This window comes from Oryx dammah, unplaced genomic scaffold, assembly GCF_014754425.2.
Source record: "Oryx dammah isolate SB20612 unplaced genomic scaffold, SCBI_Odam_1.1 HiC_scaffold_1, whole genome shotgun sequence".
Classification (NCBI taxonomy): domain Eukaryota; kingdom Metazoa; phylum Chordata; class Mammalia; order Artiodactyla; family Bovidae; genus Oryx; species Oryx dammah.
Window position 1 is genome coordinate 103704526 of NW_024070185.1, and position 26091 is coordinate 103730616.

Sequence of the window (26091 nt, forward strand, 5' to 3'; positions counted from 1 at the left end):
TCCTGGTGCCTTGCCCTCAGGCTGGGGAGACTGACGTGGGGCTCAGGACACTCACTCTTACAGGAGAACCTCTGCAGTATAGTTGTCTTCCAGTTTGCAGGTCACCCGCCCAGCAGCTGTGGGATTTGATTAGATCAGGAAAGCACCCTTCCTCTTGCGCTCTTATCGTGGCTTCTTAGTCTGTAAAATCTCTGTGTTGGTAGGCTCCACGCTTTCCTACTGATGGTTGTCAGCAGTTAGTTGTGATCTCAGTGTTTTTCTGGGAGGAACTGAGCTCAGCTCCCTCCACTCTGCCATCTTTTCTGGGATCAAGGGCTTGCTGCCCCTTTCTTCACCAGGTGCTGGCCGTTGTCCCCTTGCTATGGGATTTGCCGCTACGGTGGCCCTTTGCAGGCTCCTGGAACAGCAGGATTGGGGCCTGGCACCTACTCACAGGTCTCGTGGCATCAGCCTGCGCCCACCTATGAAGCCCACGATGGCGGTAGGACTAATGCCTGCTCCCAGAGCTCGTGTAGGTGGAGTCCTGGTGTGTGGGAGCATGCACAGGCAAAGAAGCCCTGATGGTGGTCCCACCCCTCTCCTCATACACCCCTCATAACAGCACCTTGACGCTGCGGGGCCCAGGCTTCTTCCAGGTACACCCTTGGTTACCACAGTCTAGTCTCTTTGGGGTCTTCTGTGCAGCCAACTGCGTTCTTCTCCCTGGGTCTGACCTCTGAAGCTTCATCTTCTGTACCTAGCTCGCCCTGCACCGACAGAGGAATGTGGCGCACAGGGGGGCTGCTGTGCACTCTCTTCCTGGCTGCTGTGCTCTCCTCGCAGCTCCTCTTCCATCCAGTGGACGTTCCCACGGGTGAGGAGACGCCCCTGGGTGCAGAAACCTTTCCTCCTGCATAGCTCCCTCCCTGGGGCGCAGGCTCCATTCAGATTCCTTCCTTTTGTTTTTCCTTTTGTCCTACCTGGTTACGAGGAGGTTTCCTTGTCTCTGGAAGTCTGAGGTCTTCTGTCGGCATTCACTAGCTGTTCTGGGTGAATGGTTCTTCTTGTAGATGTATTTGTAGTGTTCGGTGGGAGAAGGGGAGCGCCATTTCCTACTCATCCTCCATTTCAATCCCCCCTCCAGGTGTGAGTGTTTTGAAGGCTCTCGATTCCTGATGCCAAATGAATACAGTGTGTCTCTTTCACTCCCTTGGAGTCAGCCACTTTGACAGTGAATAGACAATGAAGCTTGTGTAGAATTATGACATGTGATTCATCTGACACCATCAGCTAGAGAAACTGCAGCTCTGATTAAAAGAATTTTCCTACCAACTATAACTTACGTACTAAAACATTAAAATATAAAACTAATATATTAAAATATAAAAACGAATTTTATTGGGAAACTTTCTTAAACGGATTGTTATTTCTACAGAGTGCATGGTAGGGACGTGCAGTCGTAATTCAGGCTCAGGTGCAGATTCCAGGTGGTTACAGTCACTAGAATATATAGATGTATATCTCAGGTGGTCATTTTGACCCTCTCTTCCTATACTAGGTTCAGCTGCAGCAGTTTCAGGCTCCAGGGCTCAGACATGAGTGTTGTCTCTTGAGTCAAGGACCCAGAGTCTGTTTTCTAGCTAGTTCTGAATATGTTTCCTAGTCCTTTTTTTCCCCTTTTCTACCTACATTATGAATGTAATTTTAGCCTTTTGTGTTAAAAGACTACCTTCTCCCACTTTTTTACTTCTTCCTGTTGGCCAAGGCGATGGAATGTAGGTGAGCAGGCTTCCTCCGTGACCGGAGATGTGTGTTCATGGAGCATCTCTATGGGCTGAGCACTGGACCAGGCTGGGCACACGGCAGAGTCCAGGCGCCACACCTGCCCTTGTGGAGCTCCTGGTCTGCTAGGGGAGCCAGATTATCAGCAGTGAGGCATGCTGCTGTTGTTAGTCACTCAGTTGCATCTGCCTCTTTGCAACCCCATGGACTGTAGTCCACCAGGCTCCTCTATCCATGGGGATTCTCTAGGCAAGAGTACTGGAGTGGGTTGCCATTCCCTTCTCCAGGGGATCGTCTGGAACCCAGGGATCGAACCCACATCTCCTGCTTGCAGGTGGATTCTTTACCACTGAGCCACCAGGAAAGCCCCACTGAGGTCTGTAGCTATGTATTTAGTGACCTTTGCAGAAGGGACAGTGACGGGAAGGTGGGGGGTCATTTGGAGAACAGTGTGAAGGTCAGAGAAAGCGTTCTTGAGGGAAGAGAGGTTTACACTGAGACCTGAAGAATGGGTAGGAACTTTCCTGGTGCAGGTGAATGGAGGTTGGGAGAGGAACGGGGAGAGCTGCGGGAACTCTGTGTGACCTTCACCTGTGGATTAGAGAGCCTGACGGTCTCTGTCATAGTGAGGTGGCTTTACCATAGGTATCCCGTGCTCAGAAGTGTCTGGACATCTCTTTAGATGTGAGACTCCTGAAGTCTGACTTCTGGAGAACAAAGGTGATTCAAATTAAAGTCACACTCCTACAGTTTAAATTCCCCAATCTAACTTCTACATAAACTCCAACTTCTTGAAACCCTTCTACTCTCTCATCTCCAGCCAACTGTCCTTGCAGTGGCTGCTTTATAAAGGCAGAAGATAATAAGACAGGACACCTGTTAGTGAACTGCCGCACGTCAGACTCGCGTCCTCCCTTATCTTCTTTAATCCTCATGTCAACCCTGGCAGGGCACTGGGAACCAGTTTGGGCTTGTGTGTTAGTCACTCAGTCAAGTCTGACTTTGCAACCCCATGGGCTGTAGCCTGTAGCTCACCAGGCTCCCCATTCTGTGGAATTTTTCAGGCAATAATACTGGAGTGGGTAGCCATTCCCTTCTCCAGGGGATTTTCCCAGCCCAGAGATCGAACCCAGGTCTCCGCACTGCAGGCAGATTCTTTACCAGCTGAGCCAGCAGGGAAGCCCTTAAGTTCAGGCTTAGCAAGTACTTACAGGATTGAGTTTACTGGCTGCAAGTGCCATGGGCCAGAGTCGAAGCCAATACCGTCTAAGTCCAAAGCCCAGCTTGTTCTGCTGCAGGGGCTGCACCACAGAAGAGGGAAGCCGGGGCACAGGGTTGCAGAACCTGTCCTCAGTGCACATGGGCATGACCCTACCTGGTCCAGCTGGAGACATTTCGCTGTGGACCCAGAATGCCAGGGAGCCTTGAGTGTGGGACCCCTGCTCACTCACTTTGACAAGGCAAGAGCAGCTTTCCCCAGGGTGGGGAATAGTGGAGTCTCCCAGCCCTGCCAGTCATCCTTGACTGCCCAGACAGGAGTTTCCCCTGGGCACAAAAAAGTCCTGCCTTTCTGTCTCCAGCTTCCACAGCAGGAAGCCTCTTGGGGCAGGAGAGGTGCCAGAGGCTGGCTTTCCACCCCCCGCCCCCCGCCCCACCGCCATACCCCTCCCATCTCTTACCTGCTGGCCTATTTCACTCCCACCTGTACTCATGGCCCCAGTTCCATCTCATGGCAAGTCCCCTGCCCGTAAACTCCCAGCCTGGTGCTCAGAATTTCATTGACAGCGTAGACTGACTCCCTGCACTTTCCAGAATGACCGTAATTGAGCACCTCCAAGTGCTTGGCTGCGGGTTAGCATCTCTGTGCGTATTATTCTGTTTAGACTCCAGAACCAGAACCGTCCAACAAAGCCCACATTTGAGACTCAGAGAGGTGGAATCACTTATACAAGGGGGCAGATCTCTGTGTAGGATTTAGGATTTCCTGACACCAAGCAAATGACAGAGTAGCTACTGTGTTCAGAGAGCTTACTGTCTACCAAGCACAGCGTCACCTTTTCTTCCATGTGTCATTTTATTTTATCAGCACAGCAGCCCTGCTGTGGGCACGGTCTTTTTTAGCCCCACCTTACAGATGGTACAACTGAGGCTTAGATGGGTTAAGGTCACACAGCTGGTAAGCGGTAGAGCTGAGACACAAACCATGTGTCCAAGTCACACAGCACCTGCCTCTGACCCTTGTTCTGAACATCCGTTTGCTCCGGGCTTGTGCCCTGCCCTTCCTGGAGTCCCTTTCCTCTTGCTTCCTGGCCCTGCTGGACTGGGGTCCCGGGTAGGAACTCCAGGAGCAGGGTGAAGCACTCCGTGGCGTCTCCTGCACTTCCTTCCTCCTCAGTTCCGTTCAGTCGCTCAGTCGTGTCTGACTGTTTGCAACCCCATGAACCGCAGCACGCCAGGCCTCCCCTGTTCATCACCGACTCCCAGAGTTCACCCAAACCCATGTCCATCGAGTCGGTGATGCCATCCAACCATCTCATCCTCTGCCATCCCCTTTTCCTCCTGCCCTCAATCTTTCCCAGCATCAGGGTCTCTTCAAATGAGTCAGCTCTTTGCATCAGGTGGCCAAAGTATTGGAGTTTCAGCTTCAACATCAGTCCTTCCAATGAACACCCAGGACTGATCTCCTTTAGGATGGATCTCCTTGCAGTCCAAGGGACTTTCAAGAGTCTTCTCCAACACCACAGTTCAAAAGCATCAATTCTTCGGCGCTCAGCTTTATGGTCCAACTCTCACATCCATACGTGACCACTGGAAAAACCATAGCCTTGACTAGACGGACCATTGTTGGCAAAGTAATGTCTCTGCTTTTTAATATGCTGTCGAGGTTGGTCATAACTTTCCTTCCAAGGAGTAAGTGTCTTTTAATTTCATGGCTGCAATCACCATCTGCAGTGATTTTGGAGCCCAGAAAAATAAAGTCAGCCACTGTTTCCCCATCTATTTGCCATGAAGTGATGGGACCGAATGCCATGATCTTAGTTTTCTGAATGTTGAGCTTTAAGTCAACTTTTTCACCTTTCGAATGCAGAGTTCCAAAGAATAGTGAGGAGAGATAAGAAAGCCTTCCTCAGCGATCAATGCAAAGAAATAGAGGGAAACAATAGAACGGGAAAGACTAGAGCTCTCTTCAAGAAAATTAGGGATACCAAGGGACCATTTCATGCAAAGATGGGCTCCATAAAGGACAGAAATGGTAGGGACCTAACAGAAGCAGAAGATATTAAGAAGAGGTGGCAAGAATACACAGAAGAACTGTACAAAAAAGATCTTCACAACCCAGATAATCACGAAGGTGTGATCACTCACCTAAAGCCAGACATCCTGGAATGTGAAGGCAAGTGGGCCTTAGAAAGCATCACTAGGAACAAAGCTAGTGGAAGTGATGGAATTCCAGTTGAGCTATTTCAAATTCTGAAAGATGATGCTGTGAAAGTGCTGCACTCAGTATGCCAGCAAATTTGGAAAACTCAGCAGTGGCCACAGGACTGGAAAAGGTCAGTTTTCATTCCAATCCCAAAGAAAGGCAATGCCAAAGAATGCTCAAACTACCACACAATTGCACTCATCTCACATGCTAGTAAAGTAATGCTCAAAATTCTCCAAGCCAGGCTTCAACAATACATGAACCCTGAACTCTCTGATGTTCAAGCTGGTTTTAGAAAAGGCAGAGGAACCAGAGATCAAATTGCCAACATCCACTGGATCATTGAGAAAGCAAGAGAGTTCCAGAAAAACATCCATTTCTGCTTTATTGACTATGCCAAAGCCTTTGACTATGTGGATCCTTTCTCCTACTCTCCACCTAAAACCTCTTTCTGGTCCCTGGAGCTGAGGCCTCCTTGTCACTTAAGCCAGAATGATATCTGTCTGTTCCCTCCAACCTTCCCCCCTCGCTTATCTGTGCAGACCCCAGCTGTTCCCCTCATCTGCCTCGTGGGGTGACCTGGGCCCTTCTGGAAGACAAAACAGGACAGTGCAGGACTGTCTGAGGAAACTCTACCTGCCAGGCATGCCCAGCCTCCTACCCAGGCACCTGTGTGCACTGCAAGGCAGACAGGAAGAGGGGGGACTCAGTATTTTCTTATTGGAGCCAAGAGGAGTATAGAACACAGCACTGATCTCCAGAATGGTTGCTTCAACAGCTTCCCCCTATACCAACAACAAACGATCATTCTTTCTAACTGGACTCATTCTAGGTCCACATGTGTAGCAGGGTGTAAGGGAGGAAGAGAAATAACCTTCAGGTATTTGACACACCAGTGTTCTCCAAGGCGCGGTGGCCTGGAATGATGGTGGTGGTCATGTTTCGGCTGGCTGCTAAGAGACTGGTTCTGGAAGATGTCTGGGGAGCTGCGGTGTGGTCCCAACTCTACAGCTCAGCTCTGCGACCTTGGCCAGGCCAGGCTTGCCTTGAGTTTTTATCTCCTGATGTTCGGATTAGATTCATGTCTAATGACTCTCCACGTGGCTTCCTGAGTGAGGTGGTCCTTGAGCAGGAACTTGAAGGCTAATCAGGGTCAGGGGACCAGGAGAGAGTTAAAAATTGGTCCCAGGAGTGTGTCTCGGCACAGGATGACATGCCCAACTGATAAGATGAAGTGTAGGCCTGCCACCTGTATTTGCTCAAATCTAAGTGAAAACCTGCTTTCTTGGGAAAGGGCATGAAACCCCAGTGGAGCTCGTTGGTCTAAGGAGGCTAGTGATTCTTTAAGATAGGGGAAGACAGTCAGAAGCTTTAGATGGGAAGCAGTCATCTCAGCAGAGCTGATAGAGGGTTGTTTGCAGAGTTGGGGGTGCACGTCAACAGCTCTAACGTCTCAGCTTAGCAACCTGAATGGTCCTCTGAAAAGGAGTCAGGATGGCATTGCATCTCTGCACACAGCTCTCTGTGCCTCTCCACTTCCCCAGAGTGAACACTGGTCCTCCCAGCAGCCTGCAAGGCCCTGAGTGCTCTGCCTACCCCAAGACCTCACCAACCCTCCCACTATTGGTACCTTCCTCCACTTCTCTCCAGCCCTCGGGACTCCTTGCCACCCTGCACACAGGCCAGGCATCCTCCTACCTTCCAGCCTTCACCACGAGCTGTTCTTTTGGCCAAGAACATTCTTCTCCATTCATCCTTATGACTCACTCCAGGTCTCTTGCCCAAGTTCTGTGTGTTCAACGTGCCCCACCCTGACCACCCACCTTCCATCACCTCTGGCCCTTCTGCATCCATTGACCTTGGCTTCCATGTCTTCCTTCCTTTCATAACACGCATCACTTTGGCACATACTGTAAGAATGTATGTATTATTCGTTGCCTGGCTATTTCGATACCTCTTGCTGTTGGAAGAAAATGTCATGAGAGTGAGAAGGTGCGTTTATTTTAGTCATTGTTATATCCCAAGTTCCCATGTCCCCTACTGCTGAGAACCTGCTATGTGATAGCGACTGTGCTAGGCCACGAGCAGAGGGGCCAGGCCCAGCCGTGCGGTCATGGGGACCCATGGGCAGGCGCTGAGAGGCCAGGAAATGCTAATGGAGACACAACAACTGAGGCCAATCACCAGAGCTCCTCAGAGAAGACCATGTTAGAGGTGAGGCGGGGAAGTCGCAGCAGGTCTTACCCAGGTAAAAGTAGTGAGGGGAAGGCCAGAGAGAAAGATGAGAGAGAAGCATGTTCCTGGCAGAGCGCAGAGTCTGTGCAAAGCTCAGAACAAGGGAACACAGTCAGGAAACTCTGATTCCCTGAAAAGGGCCAGAGCATGGTGCAAGAGATGAAGGCGTGAGAGGTGAACCTGGGGTGCGAGCAAGGCTTCTATAAGTCATACTGGGGAGTCTGAACTTTATCTAGGGAGCGATGGGAGTATTCGATGATTTTAAAGACTGAACCAGCCGAGAGACTCCTAGAAGGCTTCCTGGAAGAGGGAACGCATGTGCTCAACTTGGAAGATTAGTAAGACAGTAAGCAAATGACTAAGCCAAATAGACTAATTCTTCCACCCACTGGTTTCTGGGGTGTTAGGATTTCCCCCACTTGGGGTGTAACTTTGACTTTTTTTTTTTCCTGTGGGTGAATTCAACACTCATTTCAAACTTGATCCTATGAAAAGAACCAGGCCTTTCTATCCCCCTAGAATGACGATCACCACGGCCATCATCAACGGTATTACCGCATCATCACCACTGTCACCGACATCATTTAGTGAGCACGAGTTCTACACCAGGCCTTATGCAAGTGCTGTCCTTGATTTTATACTTTATCTAAAATACTTCTCCGCGGCAGGACTGTTATTTCCTCTATCTTATAGAGGCAAACTGAATCCCCCTCCCCACAAAGAAGTCACTTTCCTGCTAGCATTTCACTAGCTTACACTACTACACTGCTAACAGCACAAGGAATCAGACCAGGTCTCCTTGTCTAACCGGGTGCACTCCTCCACGTTACCCACACTTCGTGTTTTCTCCTCCACTTACCCGCGTCTAAACAAGCTTTGGCATTCCCTGACTGCTGCATGCCCCGCGCCAGGCACAAATCTGCACAGTCCCAAGGGAGCTATAGAGGAGCCCCAGCATCAGACCTTGGTCTGCTTGAGGTCACTAAGTCCTTCCATCAACACTACGGTGACCCAGAGACTCACGGTGGTGAAGTGAGTCGCCCAGAGCCCCGCGTGGACGGGTGGACAGTCAGGCTTTCTGACCTTCACTGCAGCTTGCCTCCTGCTCCCCCACGCCGCCCACCCTCTGCTGTGACCTCCCTGTTGAGTGAGTCAGAAGCCAGCCTCAGACAGCCCTTCCGCCAGGCCCCCGTGGCATTGGCCAGGCTGCATTCCTGAGCCGCTCACACACACGCGGGTGGAGGTGTTACCCTGGGCAGCTCACCCACGGGTTGAAACCCCTGTGCTGAGCACTGTCTCCAGCCTAGAGGAAAAAGCAAGAACCTTGGCCTTCCATCACCGACCTGGGCTTGTTGACAGAATCCCAGAGTGGGTGGCCAAGCCGTTTATGGGACAGCCTAGCTGCACGATGCTGGGAATCCCAAATGTAAACTGGCCGCCAAGGCCTTGATGCCGTGGGTGGTAGGTTTGCTTGGGAGGCCATCCGGGGGAGAAGGTGGAAAGCTGCTCGGGGAATCCGGGCATCTGGGAGTCAGGCTTGGAGCCAGCTTTATCGGGATGGGACTCATCTCTACCAGGCTTCAGCTTCTTCCTCTGTGAGAGGGGACCCTGCCTCCTGGGGGAACGGTGCCGGGGAGCAGTTACAAATGGGAGCGCAGGTCCAAGGCGCCCTGCCAGACAAATGACTCACCTCTTCGCATCTTCATTTCCTCTAAGATGTAAAATGAGGATTGTGGGAATAGCTGCCTTATGAGAGCTGCCGGGAAGGGTGAGTAACGGGGCGCCAGGTACATAATAAGAGGTAGGAGGCGAATGACCATTAAACACGCCCCATAGCACTCGGCCGGGATGGGGGACAGAGCGCTGCCTTCCCCCTCTTGTTCGGGCTTGCTGACAAGTTCTCGGTGTCCAGTGTGAGGGCTTAAAATCCTGCAGCATCTACCAGGTTGACAAGTAGTGAGTTCCAGGGCAGGTCTGAGACAGGCCGAGGCCTCTATTTTACCATCTGTAAGCTGGGTAGCTAAAGGACAGCAGCCTCTCGAGACTGGGTGGAGCCACGTGGGAATCATCCTGCACGGCGGCCTCAGGCAGTGGGTGCGTGTGTGTGCACACAGCTGTGGACCGGACCTGGGCGTGTCTCTTCCAGGTCAGACCTGGGGACACCTGCGGGAGTGGGTGGGGCAGGCGGGCTCCACCTTCTCTTACAAGTTGTAGATGCCCAGTCAGTAAGGATGCCTGTGAGCAGAGGAGACCCCCGAGGTAGGCTCTGAACAGGCAGGTCACGGAGAGGCAAGAAGAAGGGCGAGATACCATGCTTGTCCTCCACACCAGGACCTCTGCAGGCTGGTGTGGAGGTGGCATTGCTCCTCACCAGATCCCTTGTCTCACTGATGGGGAGTCCAGCTCCACAGGTACCTACCTGCCGAAGGTCGAGCAAGGTGCTCCCAGGCCCCTAGCAAGGGCTCCGTTGATGAGCCTGCTTTTAAACATGGAAGGGCACAAGGAGCATCCCCGATCGTCCCCCTGAGACCAAACCTTCTAGACTTTGTTGTGTTCTGACGAAGGTTCCTGCCCTGCGGATCCAGACCCATGTCTTTAGGGGAACGCTGGAACTGCCTGGGCCAGGCCAGGAGGGAAGCATGTGCACACATCATGCCCCACGCAGCCAGGGTGCCCGCACGGGCCTGAGGAGCTCCCTGGCAGCAGAGGGCCCTGCTGGCTGATGACTCTGGAGAAGCCCCTGGGACTGGAGTGGCAGAAAGAGGGATGTGCAAGGCACAAGCTGTAGAGAAGGGCGGCATTTCCTGGTCTCTTCTGCCCAGGGCATCGCCTTCCACCTTTCTCGAGCTGAGGAGTCTCAGACAGAAGGGAAGGTAGAGATCATTAAAATCAACTCGGTGTACAGATAGGGAACCTGAAGCCCGAGAAGGGAGGTGACTTGTATGAAGTTACGCAGCACAGGAGTGCAAGAGCAGAGGCCCCTGACCGGTGTTGTCCCTGGGTATTTGTGCTTTCATGTGTCCCTCCAGTCATGGGTCCTTTGAATGCCTGCCACATGGTAGATGAAGAGGTCAGCCACAGACACGGGGACTTCCCTGGTGGTCCAGTGGCTCCGATTCCACGCTCTCAATGCAGGGGGCCCGGCTACTGTCCCCGTAGCTAAGACCCAGCACGGCCAAATAATACGTATGTTCAAAAACCAACAACACAGACATGGCCCCTGCCCAGACGGCGCAGGCATACAGGCGCAGACGTGATTCCGTCCAAGAATGGCGTAGGGATAGAATGCTAGGGTATGGGAGGAGTGTGATGGTCCCGTCTTAGGTCAGACTAAGGAGGCAGGAGGCAGGGCTTGCAGTAAGAGCTGGTGGATGAAGAGGAGCTGGCCAGGAAAGCACAGGAGCAGGGAGGAACAGGAACAGCTGAAGACTTAAACCCAAGAAAACACCTGGAGTCTTTGAGGAAACAGGAAACAAGCCGCAGAGAGCGAGGGGATGAAGGGAACCAGATGAGGTCTAAGAAGGGTGTGGAGATCAGGCAAGGCCTTGAACTCTCGCTAAGGACTTTGTGTCTTATCCTAAGAGACAGAATCTGTTGCACGTTTGCCTGGGTGAGGTGCAACAGGAAGCAGGAGAGAGAAACCATATGTGAGGCTGTCCCGAAAGAATCGTGGAGCCCAGTGGGAAGAGTGAGAGAACACACTGTGCAGAAGACGGGAGCGGTCACCGGGTCATCCTAACACTAGAACACGGGCAAGGGGATGGAACGGGCTCGGGAGAAACCGAGGCCGCTCACATCGGGGAAGAGGAAGGCAGGAAGGGGGTCACAAGCAGGAAGTACAAGCCTGCGGGAAGCCGACTCAGCATCGAGCGACCCGGGTGTTAGACCGCGTTCTGGGAGGTTTTCATCTTTCCTGTTGAATCCTTGCAACCATCTGAACTACAGTAGAGGAAGTCCCCTACATACGAACCTTCAAGGTGCAAACTTGCAAAGATGAGAACGTGCATCTGGTTCCAGCGAGGAACCAGAACCTGTGCCATCGACGTCGGGCGTGAGTGGGATTGCAGCTCGCCGCCTCCTCTGTCTCCAATCACTGATAATCCTTCAGTTTTCCCCCCAGGCAGTAACTCTTCTTGCCTGTTCACTCCATGCCAGCCCCTGCATGCCAGTCATTGTACTGTGGTACTTTGCAAGTTTCTGTGCTGTAGGATTAAAAATGTTTTCTTTTTGTGTTTGTTTTTTATGTATTATTTGTGCAGAAAGTATTATAAACCTGTTACTGTACAGTACTATATAGATGATTGTCTATATAGTACTATAGACTATATAGTCCTATAGACAATTGTTAGTTGGGTACCTAGGCTAATTTTGTTGGACTTAGGGTCACACTGGACTTAACAAATGCGCTCTGGGAATGGAACTCATATGGAGAGGACTTACTGTATTTTTTTTCCATCACCGTTTTCTAGATACACAAATTCAGGGTGATGGCAGTGAAGGGGTTTTTCCCACAGTTGTTCAGTGAGTATGAGGCCTTACTGAAGTATTCAGCAAGTAAGGATGCTAATCCAGGCCTCTCTGCTCACAGGGTCTCCCCACTGGACCTCAGCTTTTCGATTTGGACCTGGGTCTGCCCTCAGTCTCCCCACTTTGGAGGATTTTCTCTAGGTCTCTTCCAAGTCTAACGTTCTCTGCTTCTTAGGGCGGTGAAGAAGTTGCAGAAGAACATTTAAGATGGGACGGTACAGCCCCTGCATACGCATGGAGGCTGGGGAGTGTCCTGGAATCAGGGCACAGTGAGCAGCTGAACGCAGCAAGGCTCTGCATGGAAGTGGTAGCTGTAGGGGTGCTCACCAGGGCATCCCAGACCTGTGAGCTGGGACTGAAAAGGGAAGCGAGGAGTTGCACTAGCCATACTGCAGTGAGAGTCAGAGAGAGGGAGAAGAGAACAGACCTGCATCCGTATTCTGCAGCTTAGATGCTGGAGACACAAGAGTGAGCAAGGCTGATACAGTCCCCGCCTTGCTTACCGAGAAAGAGGCACACCGGGCATGCGGCAAGCATTGCTTGCTACGCTCATTTTATCGGCTAATTCATTACCCCTCGTCACAGCCACTGGAGGGGCAGGCTTTCGCCTCTCCCCTTTTAGGAAGGATCACCGAGGCTCAGAGAAATTGTCACCTATTCAAGGTCACACCTCAATTAGGTGAGAGAGCTGGGGCTTCTACTTCAATCTTCTGGTTCATTCTTACACTTTCAAATTATTGAAAAGTTGCAGGATGGAGAGAGGTTGGGGAGGCAAAGAGGGAAGAAAGAAGGACACGGAGCAGGGAGAAAAAGTGTTCAGGAGAACAAGCCCACAGCCAGAGGGACAAAGATGCTCTCTGAGCCTTGTGAGCACTTGAGACCCTGCCCAGGCAGGAGGTGAATGAGGGCCATTGCATCCATCTGCGCAGATGGGGTCCCTCTGGGGAAAGTTCTATGCAAATGTCATGATGCAATGAGGTGAAATCCACTTGCGTCAGCCCAGGCTGGGGCTCAAGCAGGGACTGCTCTGTGCTCTTTGCAAAGACAGATCCTTTGCCGTGTGGGGAGGACGTTCACTCTGCTGGGCTCTTTCTCACAGTTTCTAGAAAGGAAAGCCAGCCTAAGATCACAAAGCATGTGAAGGGATGGACTGGGAAATTAAATTTGGGCCTCTTATTTTTTCTCTTTTTCCCCAATTTTGTAATCTATACATATATCAAATTGTCACATCGTGTACCTCTCACTTTTTCTTATCCTAAAATCTGCTCCTAGGATCCCTCAATCTAGTTTTCTGCAAAAAATTCTCTCTGTGAAATGTTCCCTTCCAGGATTTCAGGCGCTCTAGAACAAGGGTCCCCAACCTCTGGGATCTAATGCCTGATGATCTGAGGTGGAGCTGATGTAATAATAATGGAAATAAAGTGCACATTCAATGTAATGCATTTAAATCACCCCCAAACCATCCCCCACCACCCAGGACCATGGAAAAACTGTCTTCAATGAAACTGGCCCCTGGTCCCAGAAAGGTTGGGGATCACTGTCCTAGAACGAGGTCGGAGCTTGCTGGCGAAAGCTTTTGCCATTTTCATAATCCCCAAATCAAAATTACCAATATGTGCAGAGAGTTAGGTTTTCCTAAAAGACATTATTGCATTGCTTATATCAGTGGATGACCACAACAGTCCTAGAAATTAGATATTACATTGTTCAAGTCTATTAACCAACTCTCATGTGGTACATAACAACTTTTCACCCATGATTTCATTCAGCCCTCAGAGTCCACAGTGCAAGGCAGGTCTTATTCTACTGACTTCACAGCTAGGAGGAACCTGAGGCTCGGGGAGAGGTTGCTTAAGTCAGTTAGTTCAGTTCAGTTCAGAAACTCAGTCACGTCCGACTCTCCATGACCCCATGAATCGCAGCATGCCAAGCCAGCCTGTCCATCACCAACTCCCAGAGTTCACCCAAACTCACATCCATCAAGTCGGTAATGCCATCCAGCCATCTCATCCTCTGTCGTCCCCTTCTCCTCCTGCCCCCAATCCCTCCCAGCATCAGAGTCTTTTCCAATGAGTCAACTCTTTGCATGAGGTGGCCAAAGTATTGGAGTTTCAGCTTTAGCATCATTCCTTCCAAAGAACACCCAGGGCTGATCTCCTTTAGCATGGACTGGTTGGATCTCCTTGCAGTCCAAGGGACTCTCAAGAGTCTTCTCCAACACCACAATTCAAATCATCAATTCTTCAGCGCTCAGCCTTCTTCACTGTCCAACTCTCACATCCATACATGACCACTGGAGAAACCATAGCCTTGACGGGATGGGCCTTGGTTGGCACAGTGATGTCTCTGCTTTGGAATATGCCGTCCAGGCTGGTCGTAGCTTTAGGGGTCACTTGCCTTGCTTTAAATCCTGGATTTGTCACTTATTGGTTTGGGCTTCCCTGGTGGCTCAGGGATAAAGAACCCGCCTGCCAGTGCAGGAGCCACAAGAGATGTGGGTTTGATCTCTGGGTCGGGAAGATCCCCTGGAGGAGGAAATGGCAACCCACGCCAATATTCTTACCTGAGAAATCCCATGAACAGCGGAGTCTGGTGGGTTACAGTCCATAGGGTCGCGAAAAGTTGGACACGACTGAAGCAACTAAACACCACCACCACCACTTTGGGCGAATGCCTGCCCCTTTCTGAGCCTCAGTTTCCCCACCTGTAAAAGGGCAGTTGTTCTAGTGCCTATCTTACAGAGGTGGACTTCCCTGGTGGCTCAGACGGTAAAGCGTCTGCCTACAATGCAGGAGACCCGGGTTCAATCCCTGGGTCGGGAAGATCTCCTGGAAAAGGAAATGGCAACCCACTCCAGTATTCTTACCTGGAAAACCCCATGGACGGAGGAGTCTGATAGGCTATAGTCCATGGGGTTGCAAAGAGTCGGACACGACTGAGCGACTTCACTTTCACTTTACAGAGTTGTTGAAGAATTCAGTTCTTTCCTAGTTGTAAGGCATTTAGCACATTGCCTGGCCTGTAATACATGGACCTGAAAATGTAAAAAGCTATGATAATGCCCATGGTGATCCTGATAGAAGTTATCATAAGGCTAGCAAGAAGCAGAGGCAGGACTTGGACTTGAATCTGCTGCCCCAACATCCAGTGATGAACCCTCTGCCCTGCACTGCTTCTCTAGAAGTTTCTGTTTCAGCACCTGACTCATCTCTTCTGCCTTTCTCTCTGCAGGTCACACCCTTCCCCATGTCTTGTGACCTACAGGGTGACTGTGCTTGCCGGGACCCCCAGGCCCAAGAACACACCCGGAAAGACCTCCGAGGATACAGCCATGGCTAAGGAAGGACAAGGAGTTGTCAAAGAATTCCCAACGCCAGGACCCGCATCCCTTTGGTATTGATTTCACAGTCAGCTGCTCAACGGAATGGCCTCTCCACACCAGGGATCCTTAGCACCCAACCGGTCTGCCTTTAATTTCACCCAGGAAGGACTCGTAGTACAGGCGCGTGAACCAAGTCTCGCCATGTTGAATGATGGAATGGAATCCCATCTCAAAGTCTTAGAAAGGTTGCATATACAGTGTGCAGTCCCCGAGCCTCCTAAAATTCTAACCATTTGTCACACGACGGCAGCGAGAAACATATTCTGTATCTAGGAGTGTGCCCATCTGTGGTTAGTAGGCATGCATGCATACGCACCCATGCAGACACCCGTGGGAGGGCAGTTTTGGAGACTGAGCAGAGAGAGACTGGGCCAGACTCAGTCCTTTCTCTCCCAGGCTCCAAACCAGCACTGTCCTTGGGAGAAAGAGAGTTACAGAAACTGCTAAGACCAAGTGTTAAATGCCAACATAGCTCACACCCTGAGGCTTAGAATATGTAAGGTGTGCTTGAGTGGCAGTCCTCTGGGATTGGAGGTGAAATGGTCTCTGATCACCTCCCTTCTAGGGAAGTAGGACCTGAGGAAGAGGTAAAGAATCCAAGGTATGCGAAGCCCCCAGGGTTCGAGGCCAAGCTGGAAATGGCTTAGGTTTGCAATGTCAAGGTATTATAACAGCCCCCGGCTTGAGGCCATAATATCCCCCACATCCCCCACATCTTGCCTTGGGACCACACTTGCTGCTACTTTCCCAGCTGCTCTATCCTATACATTGAGTACCCCAAGGTGGTAGGACTAGGTGAGGAAAAACCCCCACACAACCAAACTGTCTGCCTTAAAAGTGACCCACATTTTCCCACAGCTCCTCACTTCTTGTCCTTCTATGAGGGAAAACCCCTCATTGGCCCACATGGTGAGAAGTGAAGGCCCCCTGGGTGGGCTTCTCATCCTGGAAGGGAATTGAGGGGCTTCAGATGCTGGAACCCTCACCGAGAGTCCAGAATGTCTAAGCCAGTGTTAGATTTTATAAGCAAGAGGAACAGTGTTACATTTCTATGATGCCGGAACCCTCCGGAGACTGTTGGGGTGGCAGGGACTCTTGGGTTAGCATCCTTATCCAAGTCTTCCTGCCCCTCCAAGGCGAGAGCAGGCTTTGGGTCTGAGGACCTCATCGTGCCCTGAGTAGCAATAGTTCTGGAGCAGAGAAGCATCTTGGATGGGATCCACACCTGGACTGTGGCTCTAGAGGGGCCTTCAGGGGGCAGCCCAAGGGTTCCCAGCCTCGGTCCCCAACCACCCAGCATGGTCCTCATGTCTTCCACACAGCCTTTGGCTCCCACACTCCCGTCCACCTGTGTCCTAGGGTGGCCCTTCCCTCTCTCCCATGTTCAGCCTCCAAAAGTTGAGAGGAAATTAGCCAGATGCTCATAGAAGCCCCCACCTCTTTGGGGCCCTCTTTGTTCAGCCGGTTACCTGTCCACTCCTTTTGAAATTAGTAAGGGAGGTGAGGAATACAGAATGAGGTGGAAAGAAGGCTGACATTTAACCTGATCTCTGAAACTGAGAAAGTAAGGTGAAGGGAGGGTCTAAGGTAGAGATATTGCATAAATATTGTGACAGATCATCTCAAATCTAGTGAAGACAACCAACCAAAAACCAAATAGCATAGAAATGGAAGATACCAAGCACGTGGGCTGACTCTCCTCATTCCTGCATCCAACACAGGCGCTGTTCATCAACTAGAGCCCTTTTTTTTTTCCCCAATGGGGACCAAAAATAACTTCAGAAACCTTCCTACTGTTCTGTCTCCCAGCAGCAGCTAGCTGCTGACCAAGAGCATTTGAGAAGACGTCTGTTGGCCATCTGTGGTCTGTTACATTAATAAATATATCAAGGTGCTTTTCGCACAGCTGCCCACAAATAAGGACACAGTGCTTAGATAGTTTTATGTGGCTTATTCCATGCTACAATCTCTGAGATTGGGTTCCAGGCATGCCATTGTTAAGGCCTGACTCAGATCCATTATGTTGCCTTCTTACAAACTTGTATCTCATTTATACTGAGGGCATTTTTTTTTCCTTTAATTACCAGGGCCAATCTTTGGCAAGAGAATAATAATTGTATAAGCATCTATTCCATTTTGTACCCCTCTCCAGTATCTTAGAACTCTTGCCAACTCTTCAAATCCCCTCATGCCCTTGCTGAGTTATCAACCTGAGTGGTGCTAGATGGGGAGGAACAAATGAGGTAAGATGTTAACAGAGTTGGCTCTCCCAGTTGCTTTTTTTAACATCAGTAAGGAGCTCAAAGAGCCTGGGAGACCTAAAGACAACATTCCCGACGGAGAGGTGGCAGGAACCAGAGCAGAGCTTCACCAGCTTCCTTCCAGTCCATCCTCATGCTCTTTCCTCCTCCATTCACACATTCTGCAGCTGGCTTCTTCCTTCAGAGTCTCAGATTGATTAAGCCCTTCTCAGCAAAGTGTTTCCCAGTCTCCTCCTCACCATCATTCAAACCTGCTACTCACAAATTCCTATTTGCCAGGGATATTAGGTGGGAGAGGCTGCCTGATGGGTGGGCAGCCTCAGTCCCACGTGCAAGGTGTCACTGACAGGTCCTTCTCGCACCTTAGCGGAGCGAGTCAGCTCTGTGTATGCAGCGCACTTGTACTCGGCTTCAGTTTCTTTCTGGGAATAAACTCACCCTCTCACCCCTTTATCAGCTCCAGTTTAGGACAGTGGAGTACTCACAGGAGGAGGCTCTGAAGCACTATTGTCTATCAGCAGCTCAGAGGTCCTAAAGCACTTGGCGGTTCTGAAGGTAGATTCACTTCTTCAGAACTTTCTTCAGAACGTGGAGGTTCTGAAGAAGGAGTAGCCTGTTAACAGCAAGAAAGAAAAGATAAGGTGGACAGTTTGCCAAGCCTTCTCTTAGGAAGACTTTCTGAGCCACAGCCCTACTAGCTGCCACAGGACCTGTGTTAGTCCCTAGATTCTGTGCCAACCACCTTTTAAGGGAAGACGACCCTTGGGAAGTCCATTCTGGAGGCTGAATGGGGGGTGTTATGAAAGGGGGGAGATGAGCAGTTGTAACTAGCAGGGCTCTGAGGATGGAGGGTATCAGCTGCTTCTCCTGGCTTCAGCGTGTTGAGTCACTGCCTAGACAGTGCTCTTGGTCTTTTTCCCACCTTGGCCAATGTTTCGATGCTATTTGTTGAAAATAATTCTTTGAGACAGATTCTGGCTACCTCCCTTCCAGGTTTGGTTTAACTTGGTTCTGTCAGTTTGTTATAGGTCTTACCTGTGTTAAGAAAGGAAAGAAAGAGAGGAAGAAAAAGAGAAAAAAAGAGGAGAAAAGAGGGAAGGAAGAAAGGAAACCATAAATTCAGGTTAACAGATTTGAGGTTTTTGTGTTGTGTTTTTTTTTTTTTCTCCTCAAACTACTTCAAAGTAGGGAAAATATAAAAGAAGAAATGGATGGTGACAAAGCTGCACAGATAGAGGTTAATAGAAGACAAGGAGATTAAAAAGTAAAGCATGAGTAAAAATAAGAATTTTAAGAAAACCTATTTTTGTGATTCCTGAAGAACATTCTTTATTCTACAGACTGAGCAGGTAGACACAGTCTAAAGATTTCCCTAGCAGGAGTAGAGTGGGGTTTTGTATTGCTGTCTGTTCTTTTCTGTACATTGTGGTAGGTTCAGGAAATAAGGCATCTTTCCCCTTAATATGTAGTTGATATTGTTGGGGGGGTGCATTTTGTCTATTTGTTTGGTTGTCAATCAATAATAGTAGGGAGTGGGGATGGCTTGAAATTTTTTTTTTTTTCCAATATTAAGGGGACGTGCTGTGTTGCGCTTTTCACATTATAAAGTGTTTGTATTTGCCATTAGAGCACTGGGCTTTATGAAGTCTGCACTTAGAATCACACTGCACAGTCCACTTTCCTAGGGAGCTGCTACATGACCAGACAGGTAATTCCCATGGTTTTCGAGAAACAGAACTAACCAAGCAAACAACAGGCATGAAACTAAACAGCAAAAGAATCAAAGCCTATTCTTGGCAATCTGCTCACGTTTTGCCAAATTCCTCCCAACTGTTTGATCTTGAAGAGCAATGGGTAATAGCCAAGAAAGGAATTATGTCCCTCGAGCGAGAACACAGAATTCTTGACTCCAGGCAGCAGTTTGCTCAGTGATCTTAAGCAAGTAATGACATTGCCTCTCCATTTGCCTCAGTTTCTCCAGCTGCAAAATGGGGATAATACTACTTAACCTACCTCACAGTGGGAGGGCAGGGGATTGTAAGGCCCTGAGGCTTCTAAGGGGCTGTGGCAATCTACGAGAGCCAATCTGTGAGAGCCTGACGCAAAGTCCATGGGTTATTTTCAAGAATGCACAGGCCCACCGGCCACTTAAGAAAGACAGGGAGTGCTCATTCGGTATTTCAAGGAATGGGAGTGAGCTCCTAGATTAGAACCCACCTTGAGAGAGGCTTGCATTTGAAAATATTTTACTTGTAGATAAGTTGGACTTTCTCCCCCTTATTCGGGCCTTTAGCAGTTCTGTAATTTGATTAAAAACGAAAACAAAAAACTAGTGACTTCCTACAGTGTAAAAGTCAATTTACTGTTTATTCAAGACTTCCAGGCCACCTCCAACTTTACAGAGGAAGGGAGTCCCTTAGTTCTCTTTTTCTTCTCAGACTTAAAATTCCACATTGAGTGTTCCATTAAAAGAAGATACGGCATTCTGAGTGCAAACTCGGGGCTTCTTAAATTCTACACCAGCAGTCAGTGAGGAGAAGTTTGAACAATTAATTGACTTGCTTTCTTGGGTCTCTATAATCAATAACCTGTCCGCAGATATCTATCTATATAAAGATATTATATATAAATATAAATTTACATATATATGCACATGTATATATAGTTGTACATATATGTGTGTATATATATACTTAAATGTAATATTTACAAAATAAAACTGTGATCTCGTCTAGAGAAAATGTATTCATATTACAAGCGGCTCTTCCATATTTATGTATCATATTATACCTTTTTATTATTGTTATAATTATTATGGGTATTTCTAATGATGATGATGTTGAAATCTGTTTGGCATCTTCTGGAAACTACCAAAAATGACTCTCCATTGACATGCTTAAAAATCTGTTCTCCAGAAAATTCTACTGGCCTACTATAAAAAAAAAGAGAAAAGAAAAAAAAAAAATCTAATCACCAAAAACAAAACACAACTCCAATCCTTTTTCTGTACCTCACGCGCATAAATTTGCTGCTCCTTTTTTGGGTTTTATTTTTTCCTGTTTATGTGTTTTTATGGATCTAAGTTAAGTCTTTCAGCAATATATAAAAATGTAAATAGTAAACTTTATTTATTAAGAATGTCATCTTTTTTTAATTTATATTTACACAATTGTTCATCTAATTTATTTTTTCTATACGGTTTTAAATACGCAGACATATTTTGCTGTTCATGATATTTTTATCCTGTTCTTCTGGATTTGTTTCTCCATACTGGTTTCTCTGGTCTTAATTACAGGTTGGATCTCACGAAAAAATAATGTCAAAGACAGAAATATTTTGCCACTGTTGATTACTATACCTTAAAATTCTATATTATGAAAATATATAATAGCTTGTATGCTTCAAAAATAGTGGTGTGGTTGTTGTCTGTTGTGGAAATCTACAAGAGTCTCACATATACACATCAGCATAATCTAAAAGACTCGCATATCCACAGAAACACGGAATAGAAAACCAGGGCCTAGAATTATAAGATCAATGGTAGCATGAATTTGAACCTAATATACACCCTCTCTCCTACAGAAATAATTCCTGAAAGCACCTATACTTTACATATACAATTGGAAACATTCTTACATGTTGTGAGAAAGTTCAGTTTTCATATCACTTCTAGTTGTATCTAGTTTTTTGGATGCTATGTTCAATGATATCCTTCAGTATAGTCATTATTTTCATTTTTCTTCATAATTGGACACTCAGTCATCCAATTTTCAGAACTGGAAGCTGAAACCAAAGTTCTGCTATTTTCAATCTGCCCATGGGATCTTGTTTTTTGGTCTCATCACCACGTAGTAGCTATGTGATCTTTGGAAAGTTATTTAATTGCTTTAAGATTTAGTTTTCCTATCTATACAATGGAAATAATAAAAGTACCCAACCATGAAGTTGTTATTAGAATGAGCCAAGATAAATATCAAAGATTATAGAGCTGTGCCAGACATGGTTTATATTAACTCTTGTTATGATTATTATGAGACATGGCTGCTGATGACAAGCATCAATAAATGAACTGATTTTTCTAATATCTAAAAGCAGAAAAGCAAGGTTCATAAAAGCACTCAAGTGCTTGTATGGGCAATGTATGCACTGTATTCTGAGCTATAGACTGGCAGTGCCACCATCACATAGGTTTATCTGCTGCTACTTGAACTGCTGAATTCTGCACAGAACAGTCGTTTAGGGACACCAATGTGAAAACCATAAAAGGGCAGAGAGAGAAGCCAAGAGCTACCCATGGCAGGTGTTTTGGACTCTTTACAGGCTCAGTCCATTGGGAGACATGAGACAGGGCTCCAAATAATTTAACAAGAGTCACTGCTGAATTCTATCAGATAACTGTTTCCAAAGTGAGATAAATTATTAAAGAGAATGTTTTACTCAGTTCGGTTCAACTCACTGTCAAGACTGAAATAAGACTTAAAGAATAGATTCATGAAAAGAGGCAGATATTTCCCGAAGAGATCAAGAGAGAACGTGTGCGTGTGTGTCCGTGTGTGCATGCCAGTATCACGTGCCCTTTTAGTTAGTGTAGTTTGCAGGCAGTCAGTGATTTTCAAACACTTGGCCCATGCCATCCATTTTTTAAGCACAATATTTTTAAGCACAAACAAGTGGAAGAGTTTCTGTAATCAAAGAGGGGATGAGGGACCTTCCTATTTATCCCATCTCTGTCTTCTCGAACAAAACCAGGATCATCCCAGTGCCAATTCCCTGGCTAGAGTTTGGGGTTCTAAAGAGCATGATGTAAAAGCAACCAATCTAATCTTTTTTTACAGATGGGGAAATTGACAGAAGCTCAGTTAGAACTTGAATTTGTCACTTGCCCAGAACCCCTAAGCAGGGGGCAGGTAACACTGCTGACTGACTTGCCATGATACAAGTGGTATCTGGGATCTTCAGAAGCAGTGACCTATGGGGTTTCGGAAGACTACACTGCATGCCTAGAGATAAAATAAAGGGGGATTGGAGGCAGCAAAGGCCCATCATTTTTTGAGATTCTTTGTTTTTTCTCTGCTTGACACATAGCCAGCCATGGTCCATTCTGAGAGTGAGAGTTTTCTTCCCGTATAGCACTCTGAGGCTGCACCATACAGAATCCAACCCAAGCTACCTGCCTAACTAAGTGCTTTCGTTTGTCTTTAACCCATGGCTTTTCAAGCACAGAAGAATTCTCGGAGGCTGCAGAGATGGTAACCATGTCCTTTCAACAACCTCTGGGGGTCAACTTGCTGGAACCACAGTACAAATAGATCCTTCCATATGTACATCATTTACTATATTTATTAACCTTTAAATATATTCATTTATGCAATTACATGTTGAAGAATGGTTTGTTGAGCAGTACTATATGTAGTGCATTAGATTAAGTAGAGATAAAAACGATGGCCCAGAGAGACAGCCACAGTCACAGCCCTCACAAGGCGTACTATCCAAATATATAGAGAGACAAGCAACTCTCATTAGTGTACAGAGTCATAAATAGGAGAATCCATCCCAGAGGGATAATGGTAAATGTTGCAGGCACAGTTAGTGCCACATGCACAGACCAATAGGGTGAAATAGGACACGACTGTCTGGGCGAATGGCAAGGGTTCCGGTCATTGGAGTTGGATTGGTTATAAGAATAATCAAGGAACCACTCTGGGGAAGAAAGGTGTCATCTGATACCAGAGAGTTATACAGACACTCAATTGCCAAGGGCTTTGCAATTGTGTGTCTTAGTCTGTGTTGCTTCAGAAGCACACCCCTAGGCAAGTAGTCTATCATATAATGATTCCAGTTGCTACAGACAGAGAAGAGGGGATGTGAAACGGAGATGGGAAGGTAACCAAGAGAGGATATATTGTCAAACATGTTACTACTGTGAGCAACTACAGTTTAATCCCCTTAAAAACTCTGAGCCGGTGGAGAACACACTCTCTAGAGATACCTGACCTCACTCCCATGGAGGGCTGCCCCTGGACCATTTATCCTTCACCACATTCGTATTTCATGCTTATGGGAAGAAGAGACTCAGGGCATCAGAAAAGACTCTCAGGCAAAGAGATGTGGATACTGACCATGGGGATTTGCACCAGGATACTCTCTAAGCTCAGAGAAGTGGGCAGGGATTCCCTGGACTCTGCTGTAGGACTCAAGAGTTTGAACATCATTCTGAAGATGATGGACAGACATGCTCCACATTTTTAGGGAAAGGGAGTAAGAAACAAAATTTAAATTGTGAGGTAGACTGCTTTGTGGAGAACAAGGGTAATAGGGGAGAACTAGGATCTGCTGAGACCAAATGGGAGCTGGAGCAATGGTCCAGGTGAGAAATGATCAGGTTGTAATGGACAATAATGGAAAAAAGGCAGCTGGGATGAAGAGAGCGGCAGGTTGTAGGATAGCAAGCAAGCATGCTCAGTCACTTCAGCCATGTCTGACTCTCTGCGACCCCAAGGACTGTAGCCCGTCAGATTCCTCTGTCCATGGGAATTCCCAGGCAAGAATACTAGAGTGGGTTCCCATGCTCTCCTCCAGGCGATCTTCCCAACTCAGGGATTGAACGAACCTGTGTCTCCTGCATTGCAACCAGATTCTTTACCCACTGAGCCACCGAGGAAGCCCAAGTAGGATAACATAAGTGATTCATTTGATACTAATGACTAGAGGGGGAAAGTGGCATGATTTACCTAGAATACACACACTTCACATGGATAACTGGAGAATCCAGGGTGTTTAGGGGCCAAATGTAGTCAGAAAAGGTATAAAGGCCATGAGGGGTCAAATGAGTAGCAATTAATTTTTCCTGGGAAAGAAGCACTGAGTGCTGGGGCTACGTGTCATGATGGACACGTGTTGCATATTTTTCTTGTAACAGTTTAAATCCACAGAAAACTGCTCCCCTCATTAGCCTCCCTCGCTGAGTAAGGACATTCTGTCCACAGTTCGTGATGTCCTAGAGTTCCAGTGAAGTTAGTGTCATGTCAGCAGAACATCCTAGGAACTGTGGCCTTTTCATCGCAATGGTCCAACCCCCTTTATCAGACCTGCGGAACTCAAACTTCAGCACGCATCAGAACCTCCTAAAAGCCTTACTAAGATTTTACTTCAGAGTTTCTGATTCAGCGCTGGAGTAGGGCCCAAGAATCTGTATTTCTGAAAACTTTCTATGAGATACGGTTGCTGCTGATCAAGGAGTCACACTTGGAGAACCATAGATCCAACCTCTCAACTGTCCATATGCATACACACCTAACTCTGCTAGGTAATGAGGATCCTGAAAGTTATGAGAGTTGTGGCTCGGTTGACAAAGAATCTGCCCACCATGTGGGAGATCTGGGTTTGATCCCTGGGTCAGGAAGATCCCCTGGAAGAGGACATGGCACCCCATTCCAATATTCTCGCCTGGAGAATTCCATGGACAGAGGAGCCTGGCAAGCTACAGTCCGTGGGGTCACAAAGAGTTGGACATGACTTAGGTGATTACCCTAAATGGGTAAAATAAACACCATATGGCCCTCAGGGAGTTTTCTGTCTATTGGTAAAGACATTCCACACCTGTTTTATAATATCAAAGGCCAAGCCTGAGAGGGACTCAGACTTGAGGATACGAAAGTGAAATCATGTAGAGTCTTTGTGACGCTCTGAGCTGTAGCCCACCAGGCTCCTCTGTTCATAGAATTCTCCAGGCAAGAATACTGGAGTGGGTAGCTGTTCCCTTCTCCAGAGATCTTCCCAGCTCAGGGATCGAACCCAGGTCTTCTGCATTGTAGGCAGATTCTTTACCATCTGGGCCACCAGGGAAGAAGGCACTGATCACACGGAGTTTCAAACATTGAGGAGTGAGACAGACCAAGAAGGGAGAGAAGGGTGTTCCAGGCAGAGGCAGGAGCCTGGGTAAGAGCACGGTGGTGGGAGAATGCATGGTGAGGAATTTAGGTCAGAATACTGTCAGTGCATGAGCAAGCAGAGGAGAGGGGGCTGGAAAGGTGCCTGGAGGCTTCCTCGAGGAGCCTGGAGATGAGTCTTGAAGAACAAGCAGGGCTTTAGGAGAGAGAAGGAAGGGTAGTCTGGCTGGGAAAACCTCAGGTCTGTCTGACTGTGGGGACCCAGTGCTGCCTCCCTTATTTCCTTTTCCTTTTTCAAATAGGGAGCACACACATGTTGTCCTTTGACAGAAGTTCATCTAGGAGGTGGGATCTTGCCCTGTGGCTCCTCTCAGGAACCTGTCTGGACTTCACAAGGAAAAGCAGCAGCTCATTCTCCTTGATACCTTTGCACTGTATGAACATTCCTTTCCAGGATTAAAGCCTGCCAAGTAACACAGACCCTGTGTAGGACAAGACATAACTAGATGTCTCACTTTCTCCAGTTCCTGGATAGACATGGGGTGTCCATCCTAGCATCCATTCACCTGTACACACACACACACACACACACACACACACACACACACACAC

At 48.0% G+C, this 26091-nt stretch overlaps 1 protein-coding gene across 1 annotated transcript in view; it reads left to right on the forward strand.

The window, feature by feature from the left end:
* The window catches only part of PAPPA (pappalysin 1), a 263068-nt gene extending 242070 nt beyond the window's left edge, over positions 1–20998 (forward strand). Inside the window, exon 23 of the mRNA XM_040238522.1 lies at positions 15179–20998. Coding sequence (XP_040094456.1) covers positions 15179–15286 — 108 coding nt within the window. The 3' untranslated portion in view covers positions 15287–20998. The remainder of the gene's footprint in view (positions 1–15178) is intronic.
* The last annotated feature ends 5093 nt before the right edge of the window (positions 20999–26091 follow it).